This window comes from Jaculus jaculus, chromosome 2, assembly GCF_020740685.1.
Source record: "Jaculus jaculus isolate mJacJac1 chromosome 2, mJacJac1.mat.Y.cur, whole genome shotgun sequence".
Lineage (NCBI taxonomy): Eukaryota > Metazoa > Chordata > Mammalia > Rodentia > Dipodidae > Jaculus > Jaculus jaculus.
The window spans coordinates 189,787,145-189,800,817 of NC_059103.1; the positions used below are offsets into that span (position 1 = coordinate 189,787,145).

Consider the following 13,673-nt stretch of genomic DNA (forward strand, 5'->3'; position numbering starts at 1 on the left):
CTTTTCTGCCCATCATTGCTTGTGGAAAAGCAAAAAGTTAAGGACTCTCAGAAAAGCAAGATAATGTGACTGAAATTGGCCATTTAACTGGACACCACACACAGCTGTTCTGCCTAGCATCTGATGGGAATTACTTTGTCCTCTAGTAACTCCCTGGGGGCCCAGAGAGGGTATTAGTGAAGAAAATTCAGGAAAGAAAAAGACAATTTTGATGGAGCTGTGAGGGTGATATATGCGCCCCATTGTGAGAGTGAAGTATATGGGCGTAGCTAAACAGTGACTGATTGGAGGCCCAATGAGTATCTGAGTTTACAGGGAATGGAATGACTGAGGAAGACAGGGGACACTAAAATTATTATCCTGAAGATGATAATACCAAGGTTGCTACTTTTATTTCTCCTAGTTTTAACTGTGGTATACACCATTGGTGGCATTGGTTCGCACATAGTATTTATATAACAGTGTATGGGTGACTAACTTTTTAATATGGAGGTATGGTTCAAACGTCTTCTGTAGCCTCATGCATTTGTGACTAAGCCTCATACCTGACCCCTAGCTGGGGGAGCTTTGGAGAGGCGGAGCTTTGCTGAAGGAGGTGTGTCACCGGGTGCAGCACAGCACACAGAGGAGCTCACTCTTGCTATTCCTCCAAACTGATATGTGACAATGTGAGCCAGCTTCCTGCTCTTGCCACACCTCCCCTGCATAGATGAAGCTTCCTCTCAAACTGTGAGATGAAATAGACCCTTTTCCCTCCACAGCTGCTTCAGGTCAGGTGTTTTGTCCCAGCACCGTGACGGTAACTGATATAGAAGGTTCTTGTACCTCATGCTTCAGTTAACTATTGCAGAAGGAGCTCCAGTGTTCTCTAGAATATTTTATCATAATGATAAAGGTAACAGTAAAAGCAATATTATGCATTTACAAATTTATGAAAGTTCTCAAATATGTTTTGTGTAAGATAATACTGAGTAATGAGAATATATGTCACTTAACAGCTTGTCAGATACTGAGAAAGCAGACAAGAGCCTGTGGTGTTATATCTGAAAAGAGAGAAAGTGGGAAGGGAAGAGGTGAAGAGAACATAATTTGGATGGATGGATGGCCTATCAGTTAAGGTGTTTGCCTGCAAAGCCAAAGGACCCAGGTTCCATTCCCCACGACCCATGTAAGTTGTATGCACAAGGTGGCATATGCGTCTGGAGTTCGTTTACTACAGCTGAAGGCCCCGGCACACCCATTCTCTCTGTCTGCGCGCCTCTCTCTCCCTCTCTCTCTCTCAAATGAAAATGAATAAATAAATAAATAATATTAAAAAATAACTTGGGCTGGAGAGATGGCTTAGCGGCTAAGCGCTTGCCTATGAAGCCTAAGGACCCTGGTTCGAGGCTCGATTCCCCAGGACCCACGTTAGCCAGATGCACAAGGGGGTGCATGCGTCTGGAATTCATTTGTAGTGGCTGGAGGCCCTGGGGCGCCCATTCTCTCTCTCTCTCTCCCTTCTTCTCTTCCCCTCCCTCCCTCCTTCCCTCTCTCTCTCTCTCTCTCTCTCTCCCCCTCTTTCTCTGTCTGTTGCTCTCCAATAAATAAGTAAAAATAACAAAAAAAAAAAATACTTTACCAATGTCCTTGCAGTTCCGAACCCCCTGGAGTTCCTATCTTGGTTGGTTACTAAACCCAGCAATTCATTACACATCTCTAATAAGAACTCCCTGACCTCCCCTGAGTCTTCAACTGTGGCGTGCTTCAAGCAAGGACAGATCACCAGCCTGGGCTGTAGATGTGGCTTAGTAAGACCACATCCTGAGCAAGTATGAAGCTTGGGGGGACCTGAGTACAAATCTCCAGAAACCACGTAAGCAGTGGACATAGCCACACATGCCTGTCATCTTGGTCCTGTGTGAAGCAGAGATCAAAGGATCTCTGGAGCTCATGAACAGAAAGCTCTGGAATCACTTAGAGACCCCCATGGTGAGGAAAAACAGGCGCACGAGTAACTGAGGAGGACATCTGACATTTGTCCCCTGGCTGCCACGGGCAAGCCCACTTGGCACCCAAGAGAATCAGACACCACATTAGCACATCACACACGAAATATAAAGATGAAAAGATCACCAACCTGTGTACTGGCCTCTAAATGCTTCATGTCATGAAAGACGGAGACAAGTTGCAAGCCAGCAAAAGAACGCTACTGCTGAGGGACACTTTGCCTCCTGTTTTTGGTTACCTCATCGTAGACAGAGCTCTGTGACAAGGGACAAACCTGAAAATGAGATTTACAGTTACCTCAAAGGGTCCAAGAGGTTGGAGAAGTCACGGTGCACATGCCTGCTTCTTGTGCTCCAAGGTCTTTCAAGCAGGAGAGGCTAACCAAGGAACAGAACTATAATCAGAAAGTCTCAAATGACACCAGCGAGACACTTCGGGCCGTCACCAAGAATAGCACGAAGCCGATGTGACATGGCTGCCGTCAGATGGTCCCACCTTTGACACACAATTGTTTAGCTTGGGGACCCTCATATAGGAACATCTCAGTGTTGCCAATTTCTCCTTGTCCTCTCACAATGCTCTTGCCTCCCCATTAGCTATGCCTCTACTTGTGCCCAATCTAGGTTTCCTGGCAGCTCCCATTTCAGAATGCCTTAAACCACAGCATACCAAGAATCACCACGGAGTGGGTCAGTTGTAAAACATATACTCTGGTTGTTTCTGAGCTGTGTTCTGGTGGAGGCATCACTGGTCCATATGATCCATGAAGCCCGTGAACTTGAAGAAGGTATGAATGTCCCAGTCAGATGTGCAGATTAATTGTTCGAAATCTAGTTAAGCTCTGAGTGCTATTCAGTCTCGTCTAGCCTAAAACAGCAGAGTCACTGGAGTCTTGGAAGTGCATCAGAATAACTCCAGAACCTGCAGAAAATGGTCCTGAAGGGTTGGCGTTGATTTCATGTGCACGTGGGGGCGGGAAGAGGGACAGGCTTGTCTGCTCACAAGCTGCCATGGATTTCTTTCACGCTGGAGATAACATGATGTAGAGGAAATTTGTTTCTTTTTAAAGTCTAGAGTTACATCACAGGCCTGGATAACTTTTCTTATAAAGTGTCTTTCCAAAGCAGCTATCCTCATAGAAGCTGGGCATAGTTCTCCTGGAGGTAATGCCAGAGTTGAAGAACAGGGGAAAATTGTTTTAACTCCTTCAAGCAGCGCCACCTCTGGAGCCATCAAAGTGTGCTCTCTCTGTCTCATGAGAGATGACATGCATGTCACACATAGCAGCTTTTTAATTTTTGAAACTGGTACCAGGTGGGAGATATATTTGACTTGTGGAAAGATCAGGCACGTGGAGCAAGCGACTCCCTCCCTCCCTCTCTCCCTCCCTCCCTCCCTCCCTCCCTCCTTCCTTCCTTCCTTCCCAACTCCTTGAGGTTTTGGCATTGGCAGAGGCAAAACCCAGTTAAACTTTCACAGGCTCGCGGGCCTTCAGAAGTGCTGTTTTACACTGGTGGGATACAGCAGGTGTTTCAGGATTTTCCTCCACCAAGAAGAAAGTTTTCCCTTCCTTTATTTGTATTTCATCGTGCTTTACTTTGATTTCTACCCGGCCTGTGGGATTTGAGTCTTAAGATTCAGCAAAACTCAGAGAAGGATGTAAGAGCCACAGGATGGGAAGGTGTCGGCTAAGGCATTGCTGCCCCACACCCCCAGACTGACTGGTGCATTCATGACCCCACAGTGAATAATCCCACTGGGGGGGGGGGGGCTCAATGGAATAGGGGCTAGAGAGAGTAAAACTAGGAATATAATCCTATGGGAGCATGACCGATTTGTTCATATATTAAAGTTCTCAGTAAGCAAAATCAAAATAAGTGAATTTTCCCTTTGGAAAATGGTTCTCAATTTCTCTCTCCTCTCTCCTCTCCTCTCCTCTCTTCTCCTCTCTTCCCTTCTCTCTCTCTCTCTCTCTCTCTCTCTCTCTCTCTCTCTCTCTCTCTCTCTCTCTCTTTCTCTCTCTCTTTCCCCCAGTCCCCCACCCAACACATCGAGTGCTCTAATAAACGGTGACAGACTCGCATGTGCTTCCCTCATGACTAACCCTCCGGGCCTCCAGCCAATCCCCCACAGATGGCCCCAGGGTTCAGGCACCCCCATCGAACGGGCCCCACGTTTGCAGCCCTGCTCGGAACCGTCCGGGCGGAGAGCGAGGGATGGGGAGTGGCGCGTCTCGGTCCTGGGGGAAGGTCAAGCAACTTCCAGGAGGAAACAGGCGTTTCCTTCCCACCCGCTCCAGGGAGCCCTGGGTCTTGGCCTCGGGGCTCCACCCAGCCCCTCCCGGCGCTCTGGGAAAAGCCAGTCGCCACACACAGGCACACGCAGGCCCGGCGCCGCGCCCTAAGGAGAGCAGCTTTAGGGCCAATTGCCATGGCAACCCCGCGGTTCCCTGCACTTCCCCACCCCGCCGACCCCCCCCCCCCACTCCTCCTCCTCCCCGCGGCGCCGCAGCAGCCAACCGGCTTGGGCGCGCGGGCCGCTCGCAGGAGCGCGCTATAAAACCTGCGCTGGTGGCGCTGGCCGCTCAGCCGGACCTGGGGGGAAGCGGCCGGTGCCAAGCTCCTGCCTGGAAAAGCGTGGCTTTGCAAAAGCCCTGCCATGCAGAGCGCGCGCGGCATCGGCCTCTTCCTGCAAAAGCAATGCCTCTGCCTGGGCTTCCTGCTGCTCCACCTCCTGGGCCAGGTACGCGGCGCGCGTTTACCGTGCGCCCTGGTGACTTGAGCTGCCTGCACCGACCCTGGTCGATCCCCCCGGGCTCGCTCTGCCTTCGACTGTCCCTGCTGAGGGTTTCTCTCTCTCTCTCTCTCTCTCTCTCTCTCTCTCTCTCTCTCTCTCTCTCTCTCTCTCTCTCTCTCTCTCTCTCTCTCTTTTCCTTGTTCTCCCTTCCCTTCCCAGGTATCTGCGACTCAGCGCTGTCCATCCCCGTGCCCGCCCCAGTGCCCCACGACACCGCCTAGCTGCGCCCCCGGGGTGCGCGCCGTGCTGGACGGCTGCTCCTGCTGCCTCGTGTGCGCTCGACAGCGCGGGGAGAGCTGCTCCGAGCTGGAGCCCTGCGACCCAAGCAGTGGCCTCTACTGTGACCGCAGCGCGGACCCCAGCAACCAGACTGGCATCTGCATGGGTAATACGGTCCCCTCCGCTGTTTCACTTCTCCTCTTGCAGCTAGCAGGAACACTTCCCCAGACTCCTCTCCTCTTCCCTTTCCCAGAGAGAGCTAATGCAAAACAATAATAAAATAATAATAATAATAATAACTAATGGTAGCATAATTAATAACGCAGTAAGCGACATTGATGGGGATCTTTCTGTGTGCCAGGCATAATCTGAGTGTACTTGTATATTTGGGGAGGGGTGCAGAAGGTGGGGAGGAAACGTGCCTTACAGAGGTGAGACGCATTCACCACTTGCCCCTGAAGAAGAATATGGATGGACAGGAAGCGAATCATACTTAAGAGCCAGTGAAATTATTTCCTTTGGCCATTTTCAGGCGAGCACTTGGGAGAGGGAAGGTTAGGCTAAGACACAGGCTTGCAGTTCCCCCGCTGGCTAATAAGTTTGTTTTTACACCTGTAATTGTCCTGTTGGAGCCAAAGCAGCCCCTGGTCTCCTGGGAGGACTATGTCACTCCTGTCTGGGCTGCAGTAAAATAAAATGTTGGCAACTAGCCAATCCAGGCTTGTAAAATTTAATCAATTGGGGATCAGTTTTCCACAAGGGGTAAAACTGTAGTCCAACGTGTTCCTGCCTCCCTGGATATGAGGCTTTGGAAGATCTGTTGATTTTATTATCTAAACTAGTAGTGCTGGATTGTACTTCACTGCCAAAATAAAATCCCAGTGTTCTTCCGAATTTGACCAATTAACCTACTTGGAAAATAGAAAGCATGCACCTTTTTTATTTCTTTCTTTTTAAGCCCAAACGACTGACGTAGAAGAATCTAGGGTTGTTCTTAGAAAATGATCTTAATTGGGGCTGGAGAGATGGCTTAGCAGTTAAGGCACTTACCTGCAAAGCCAAAGCTCCTCGGTTCGATTCCCCAGGACCCACTGAAGCCAGATGCACACAAGGTGGTGCACGCTTCTGGAGTTCACTTGCAGTGGCTGGAGGCCCTGGTGTGACCATTCTCTCTCTTTCTCTCTCCTTCTCTCTCCTTCCCCCCTCCCTTTTTCTCTCTCTCAAATAAATAAATGAAAATAAATATTTTAGAAAATGATCCTAATTGGAAAGAACAGATACAGGGTCTTAGGAATCTGGTTACACAGTTGATCTTTCTGGGTTTTTTGTTTGTTTGTTTTTTGGTTTGGGGGGGACTTATTTTTGGTTTTTTGTTTGTTTGTTTTTGAGAGCTACAGACAGAAAGAGGCAGAGAGAGAAAGAGAGAGAGAATAGGCGCGCTAGGGCGTCCAGCCACTGAAAACGAACGTGCGCCTCCTTGTGCATCTGACTAACTTGGGTCCTGGGGAATCGATCCTCAAACCGGGGTCCTTAGGCTTCACAGGCAAGCGCTTAATCACTAAGCCAGCTCTCCAGCCTCTGATCTTTCTGTTTTATCTTATAAAATGACATCGTTTGTGGCAGGGATTTCAAAAGGAAATAGAGAATGTTTTAGAAGCCATCAATCAGCCAAAATATTATTTTCTTTGCTCGTTGACAAGAACTTGGTGGGAGTAGAGACACGAATGAACTTGACAGCTTCTTCTTGCTCTGGGAGCACACTCCACAATGGTGTGACTCCAAGAGACAAATGAGAAAACACATCAGGGCTGGGGACGCAGCTTGGTTTAAACAGGGCTTGTCCAGCATGCCCAAGGCCCTGGATTTCAACCCTGTTCCTGCATTAGTCCTGTATTGTGCTGCACACCTATAATCTGAGCATTTGGGATGTGAAGGCAAGAGGATTAGATGTCCAGATTATCCTCGGCTATACAGTGAGTTCAATGCCAGCCTGGCTAAAAAAATAAATAAAGAGGGCTGGAGAGATGGCTTAGCAGTTAAGTGCTTGCCTGTGAAGCCTAAGGACCCCGGTTCGAGGCTCGGTTCCCCAGGTCCCACGTTAGCCAGATGCACAAGGGGGCGCACGCGTCTGGAGTTCGTTTGCAGAGGCTGGAAGCCCTGGCGCGCCCATTCTCTCTCTCTCTCCATCTGTCTTTCTCTCTGTGTCTGTCGCTCTCAAATAAATAAATAAAAATTAAAAAAAAAAAGAAAGAAAGAAATAGAATATTTTAAAGAAAAGATCAAGAAAGAAACCAGATCAACTGCGTCAGGAAATGAACTGTCTCCCAATCTTACACAGCCCCTACAGAGCATTGTGTTCTTGTGTTTCTCTCTCCTCGCCCCTCTGCCTCACCTCCTGAACCTCACCTCCTGAACCTCACCTCCTGAACCTTCCAGCACTAGAAGGAGACAACTGTGTGTTCGACGGAGTCATTTACCGCAGTGGAGAGAAGTTTGAACCAAACTGTCAGTACCACTGCACCTGCAGAGACGGACAGATAGGCTGCGTGCCCCGCTGCCAGCTGGATGTGTTGCTGCCTGGACCAGACTGCCCGGCTCCGAGAAAAGTGGCGGTGCCTGGAGAGTGCTGCGAGAAGTGGACCTGCAGCCCAAACGAGGAGACATTTGGAGGCCTGGCCCTCCCAGGTGAGAAACTTGGCGGGCAAAGGAGGGGCCTCGGGTGGAGGCAGACACCACGCCCGCACGCACCTCGGAATCCTGCGGATTTAAGATGGGCTGGGGAGGAGCAGGGGAACAGAGAGTGGGATCAGAATTCATTGTTTGCACGTAGAAAAAGTGTCAAAAATGTTCTTAAACATGGCCTGCTTTCTGGCTATTTTATTGTGAATCCCACACTGAACAATGAGACCAAACACATTGCGTATTTTAAGTCCAGGCTGAGTTACTAAAGTGCACACACAGCTTTTCATAGAAGAGACCCGACCCATCACTTACTTTGTCTCATGTTTGTATCTTTTGATAACTACTGTTTGTTTGGGTCTTTCCGCCCTACTTGGCACTTGGTGAAAATCCCCTTTCTTCTCTGGATTCTGCACATCGGCTGTGCTCTCTCGGGACCAGCCTCCCTGAGGAATGCCTCGCCTCCCAGGATAGGTGTCACGGGGTAGTGCCATCTTTCTGGATGCTGTGGAAAGTCGGGTGACACTTCAGGGCTTCTGGGTTTCTTTGTCATAGCTTATGAATCACATCTTTTTGTAATCGCAAGAGACTGTAGAAGACATATTAGTAGTCATTAATCAGCCAGATTATTTATATTGGCAATACCTAGAGTTTTACAGTATTTCTGAGGTCAGAAGTGATCAGTCATGCCTTGCAGATAGGAGAGCCGCCAAGCAGAAGATACATGTTCCAAGGCATGCAGATGAGTGTTGAAACAGAAATTTTATAATCAGAGTTCAAGCATCTAAATACAGCCTGGAACCAATGACCAGTTCTCCTCCCCCAAAACAAAGTAACAAAATACCACTTTCATCAGTACTTTGATTTGACTGGCTCTTCTTTCTCATCAAAATTAAAATAAGATTCCTTGTATGTAAAATAAAAAAGGCACGTGTTGTAACCTCTGTGCCTCATGGAGTACATGTTTATACTCTTCTGTGTAGTATAGATGATTTCTAACCTTAAGATAAGTTGTCCTAAGCCTCTTAAATAAAACAAAGATTTCTTGAAGTCCCACAATGTGCCAGGAATCGCACTACATGTTAGGGATTTAAAATTAAATACAGCACTGTGCCCTGGGAGCCATGGTGCTTATTAGCTATAAAAATTAAGATTGACTATCTAATGTTGGAAAGCTCACTTGTTAACATACATGAATTGATTTATTTGATTTGCAAGAAGAGAGAGTTGATAGGCCAGCACCTCTTGCCATTGCAAACAAATTCCACACGCATAAGCCACTTTGTTCATCTAGGTAATAACGGCATCAAACCTGGGCCACTTTTTTGGCTTTTGGATTCCTTCCTTTTACCCCAGATAGTTATCTCTATTTGCCCACCCCATAGCCTACAGACCAGAAGCCACTGTAGGAGTTGAAGCTTCTGACTCCAGCATCAACTGCATTGAGCAGACCACTGAGTGGAGTGCCTGTTCCAAGAGCTGTGGGATGGGCTTCTCCTCCCGGGTCACCAACAGGAATCGTCAGTGTGAGATGGCGAAGCAGACCCGGCTGTGCATGGTGCGGCCCTGTGAACAAGAGCCAAGGCAGCCAGAAGACAAGGTAGGAGCCGTGAGGACCCTCTCGCCTTGAAAGCAGTGGCCTTTCGGGGTCTTCAGAAAGTTTCTGATGCACTGGGTGACTCGAGCTGAACACTGCTGACCCCAGAGAATAGGCACAGAGATCCCTGTAGCATAATGACGTCTGTTACCTGTACACACAATACACAGGGATGTCACTAGCCTCTGCCTTTTCACAGCAGTTAACAAAGATATATCCTAAACATGAAGTCTAAAAACATGAAGAAGCAGAAGCTGGGGAGATGGCTCAATGGATAAATCACTAGCTTCACAAATACGAGGACCATAGATTGGATCACCATCACCTGTTTAAATGCTGGGTAGGTGTAGTGGCCAGCCTATAATACCAGAGCCCTGGGGGCAGAGAGAGGAACAGCAAACTGGCTTGCAACACTAGCTGCATTGGCTAGCTCTGGGTTCAAATGAGAGACCCGTTTTCAGTAAATAAAACAGAGAGGGATTGATTGTAGAAGACACCAGACATCCAACTTCTGATCTCCACTGGCACTTGCATACATGTGCACATGCACACAAATGAGCACACACATGTGCAAACACACATACACTCACGTTCAAAAAAGGTTTGAAAAGTTTTAAAGGGAATAAACAAGAAGCCCTTCAATATTTTTATGAACTCTGTCACTTTATTAAACAAGGTCTTTTCCTATTTGGCCTCTAAAATTGGCCTTTTCTATTGTTTCTTTGCAAAAATTTATATTTCTTTTAACTTACAGCCACTTAATGTTAGCATATGTTATATTTAAGAAGTTTAGGGCTGGTGAAATGGCTTAGCGGTTAAGGTGCTAGCCTGTGAAGCCTAAGCCTAAGGACCCCGGTTCGATTCCCCAGGACCCACATAAGCCAGGTGCACAAAGGGGTGCATGTGTCTGGAGTTCGCTTGCAGTGGCTAAAGGCCCTGGCACACCCATTCTCTCTTTCTATCTGCGCCTCTCTCTCTCTCTCTCTCTCTCTCTCTCTCTCTCTCTCAAATAAATGAATGAATAAATTTTAAAAAGAAGTTTACTCATAGTGCATGTATTTCATAAAAGCTCTAGAAATATGTTTGGAATCTAGGAAAGTACTAGATGCTTCCTTATTTCAAAGGGATGTTTTGTTTTGTTTTGTACTATTTTTATTTTTATATATTTATTTACTTATTTACTTATTCATTTTTTGCTGGGCATGGTGTCACAAGCCTTTATGAGAGAGACAGAGAGAGAGGGAGAAAGAAGGAGAGACAATTGGCATGCAGGTCCTCTAGCCACTGCAATCAGACTCCACATGTGTGTGCCACCTTGAGTGTACACACAACATTATGAGCTTGTTTCACCTCATGCATCTGGCTTACGTGAGATATGGAGAGTTGAACATGTGTCCTTAGGCTTCACAGGCAAGTACTTTAACCGCTAAGCCATCTCTCCAACCCTCAAAGGGAGTTTTAAGTCTGTGACTGGTTCACAGTGTGTAGCCCTCGGATGAGCAGCAGCACCTACCACTTCATGGGCGTCAGATGCAATGAATCCAGAACTCTGGTTGATAAGCCCAATGGCCCATGTTTTCAAGCACTCCCCATGGGATGCTGGTTGTGAAGCCCAAGGATCTCTGTTTTCACAAACCCTCCACACACATGATATTGATGCCCACAAGGGCTGAAGGCATACTGATTTAAGAGGATTCCAAATGTTTACCCCACAAGCTACAAGCCATGTCTGGGAAAGTAGGTAGTGGAGAATTGTGGAAACTCATAGGTTAAGAAATCAAAGTAGGAAATAAAACAGTTCTTTGCTTAATTGACAACATGGGGATTCTTCATGATCCATGACTGATAAAATCTTGAATATATTCCCTATCCACTTCACCTCCATGGAAAAGAATCTTAAATCCCCTGTCTTAGAGTTTTCAATGTCATTATGTAACATGAGGAATGAGTTTTGCATCAGTAAAATTCAAATACTTGGTGTTTTATGATCATTTTAGCCTCTGTTTCTCTGTATAACTGGGGTAATTGAGCCTTTGATTAATAATCGTTCCTTACATGAATGAACACTGTTAAAATGAAGTGAATTAATAGTTGAAATGTATTTGAAGCACTACTAGGCTTATAATAATGCCAGACTTACTCCCTTTTTCTTTATAGCACCAAAGAATACATTTGGCTAAGTAAAAACACCAAAATGCATTACAATGGCTTTTAAAAAGAGAAAGATGTTTCCATGTTCAGATTCATAGCCGCCAAGACAGTTCTACATGCAAGGTGCTGTGTTCACATTCCAGCTGTAAGAGAAAATGAGTACAGGAAGCAATAAAAAAAAAAGTGCTTATTCAAAAAGCAAGGGATTTCCCAGATTTCGTTGACTTATGACATCATTGGCCAGAAACTTGTCCCCAATCCATCCTAAGTTCCTGGGTATTCTGGGGAAGCAGTTTTCACTGGCAACATTGCCCAAAGAAAATTAGCGTTCTGTTAGTAAAGAAGAAAAACTGAGTGATATAGGGTAAGCAAATGGTGGGTAATCCCATGCTGCTAGAGTGACTTCAGAGTAAAGGCAGCCATGTCACACAGCACCCTCTTCTTCTTCCTCAGAAAGGAAAGAAGTGTCTCCGCACCAAGAAGTCACTGGAGGCCATCCACCTGCAGTTCAAGAACTGCACCAGCCTGAACACCTACAAGCCCAGGTTCTGTGGGGCCTGCAGTGACGGCCGCTGCTGTACCCCCCACAATACCAAGACCATCCAGGTGGAGTTCCAGTGCTCCCCAGGGCAGATCCTCAAGAAGCCAGTGATGGTCATTGGGACTTGCACCTGTCACACCAACTGTCCTCAGAACAATGAGGCCTTCCTTCAGGACCTGGAGCTGAAGACCAGCCTAGGGGAAATGTGACGTGTGTCCCCAGGAAGCTTACCTACAGAGCTGCTGCTGCCTGGCCGACCATCAGCTGATTCTAAGAGAAATAATGCAGAAACGCATTGCATCCTTCAGTCCTGTGTGTGTTTTTCTGTGATCCTATATTTGTCTCTTAAGTAGTGGAAGATAGTCCAGCTGTAAACCTGGAATCAAGGTAACCTCAGGATATGGCTTAGGGATGACTTACTTTCCTGTGATACTTATTACAGTGCAAATTTCTATAAATGCAGAAGCAAATTAATTTACTTTGCAGACTGGATCATGTTACATTCATGTTGCTGTGCACTAGATGAATTCTAAGGAAATGTCGCAGTAACAAATGACTGAGTGAAATCTAGTATTATACTGAACACGTTGTACAAATACTTCACCATATACTGAAGCTTGACTTGAGGTATCTCTATTGGGCTCCCTTTTGGGGTAGGTCAACTCTGCACTTCCAAGTTCAATATAAAACATGCACCTCTTCAACATGAAGTTCAGGGACTACCTTTCCATGTAGCTGTGCACTCAGCAACATACTGTAGCTGCAGTAATGAAGTGCTTGTACATTGAATGGACTGAGGTCATGAGCTTCCTCCATTGCAGATAGATTGACTCCTTTCCGACAGAAAGAAGCTAAACAGAAAACTCCTCATGCACAGTGACGGAGCTTCTCAGCCTCACGTACTTGTATTCTGGAGGCTGCCGGGGCTCACTCATTCATAAGTCAGCAGGAGTTCCCTTGTGAGAAAGGAAATTGAGTTCACTGAGGCCCAAGGCACTTGAATACAACTTCTGATGACTTTCAGGCATGCTTTTAAGTCCAAAAAGAGGAGCAAAATCCACAAGGTTGTGGCAGTAAGAAACCACAAATTTTGTGAGTTTTAAATTATAGAAGACATGGCCAAAACACAAACTTGGGTCTTATGAAAACTCACGATCAAGACATGGATGTGTGCATACTACATCTAACAGGTCGGACAGGCTACAAAAGTTAATCTGTACATGCCTCAAATGTCACCACATGTGTTCCACTTTTCTCCTTTAAAGTATTTATAAAACTATAAATTATACATTTTGTAAAATATTCATGGTAATCTCTCTACTTTTCAGACATGACTGATAAACATGATGTTACCAGTGTGACTGATTCTGGTTTTGTATTACAAGTTTAATGTTGATGATTGAAAATAAAAATTTATGAGTTAATCAGTAGCCTTTATTGAAAGCCACATGAATCCTTTGCGACAAGCTTGTAACTTCTTATCAGAAGAGAAACAAAAGCCCTTATTGTGTTAGGTGATCTTCACTGCCAAGGGTTCAATTATTCTACTCAAACCATCATCTCAAGGCCTGAGATGTTTCTCCAGGCAACCTACCACTCACAAATACACTAAAGTTTGAGTTTCTTGTCCAGCAAAGCAAGACTCACCTCTCTGAGTTCCTTATCAAACTAAAGGACCCTCTGACTTCTCTGTCACCTATC

General features: G+C 46.3%; 1 protein-coding gene across 1 annotated transcript; it reads left to right on the forward strand.

Annotated features, from left to right (window-relative positions):
- The first annotated feature begins 4,562 nt into the window (after positions 1-4,562).
- On the forward strand, positions 4,563-13,396 carry Ccn3 (cellular communication network factor 3). The gene is made up of 5 exons (XM_004661416.2): positions 4,563-4,731; positions 4,945-5,170; positions 7,441-7,689; positions 9,069-9,283; positions 11,885-13,396. The coding sequence occupies exons 1-5, from the start codon at positions 4,648-4,650 to the stop codon at positions 12,179-12,181; spliced, it is 1,071 nt and encodes a 356-aa protein (XP_004661473.1). The 5' UTR covers positions 4,563-4,647; the 3' UTR covers positions 12,182-13,396.
- The last annotated feature ends 277 nt before the right edge of the window (positions 13,397-13,673 follow it).

Excerpts from the sequence above, each read along its gene's own strand:
- Ccn3 (XM_004661416.2), top strand. The coding sequence starts at position 4,648 with ATGCAGAGCGCGCGCGGCATCGGCCTCTTCCTGCAAAAGCAATGCCTC. Across the intron at positions 4,732-4,944 it reads TGCTCCACCTCCTGGGCCAG|GTATCTGCGACTCAGCGCTG; the intron begins GTACGCGGCGCG and ends TTCCCTTCCCAG. Across the intron at positions 7,690-9,068 it reads TGGAGGCCTGGCCCTCCCAG|CCTACAGACCAGAAGCCACT; the intron begins GTGAGAAACTTG and ends CCCACCCCATAG.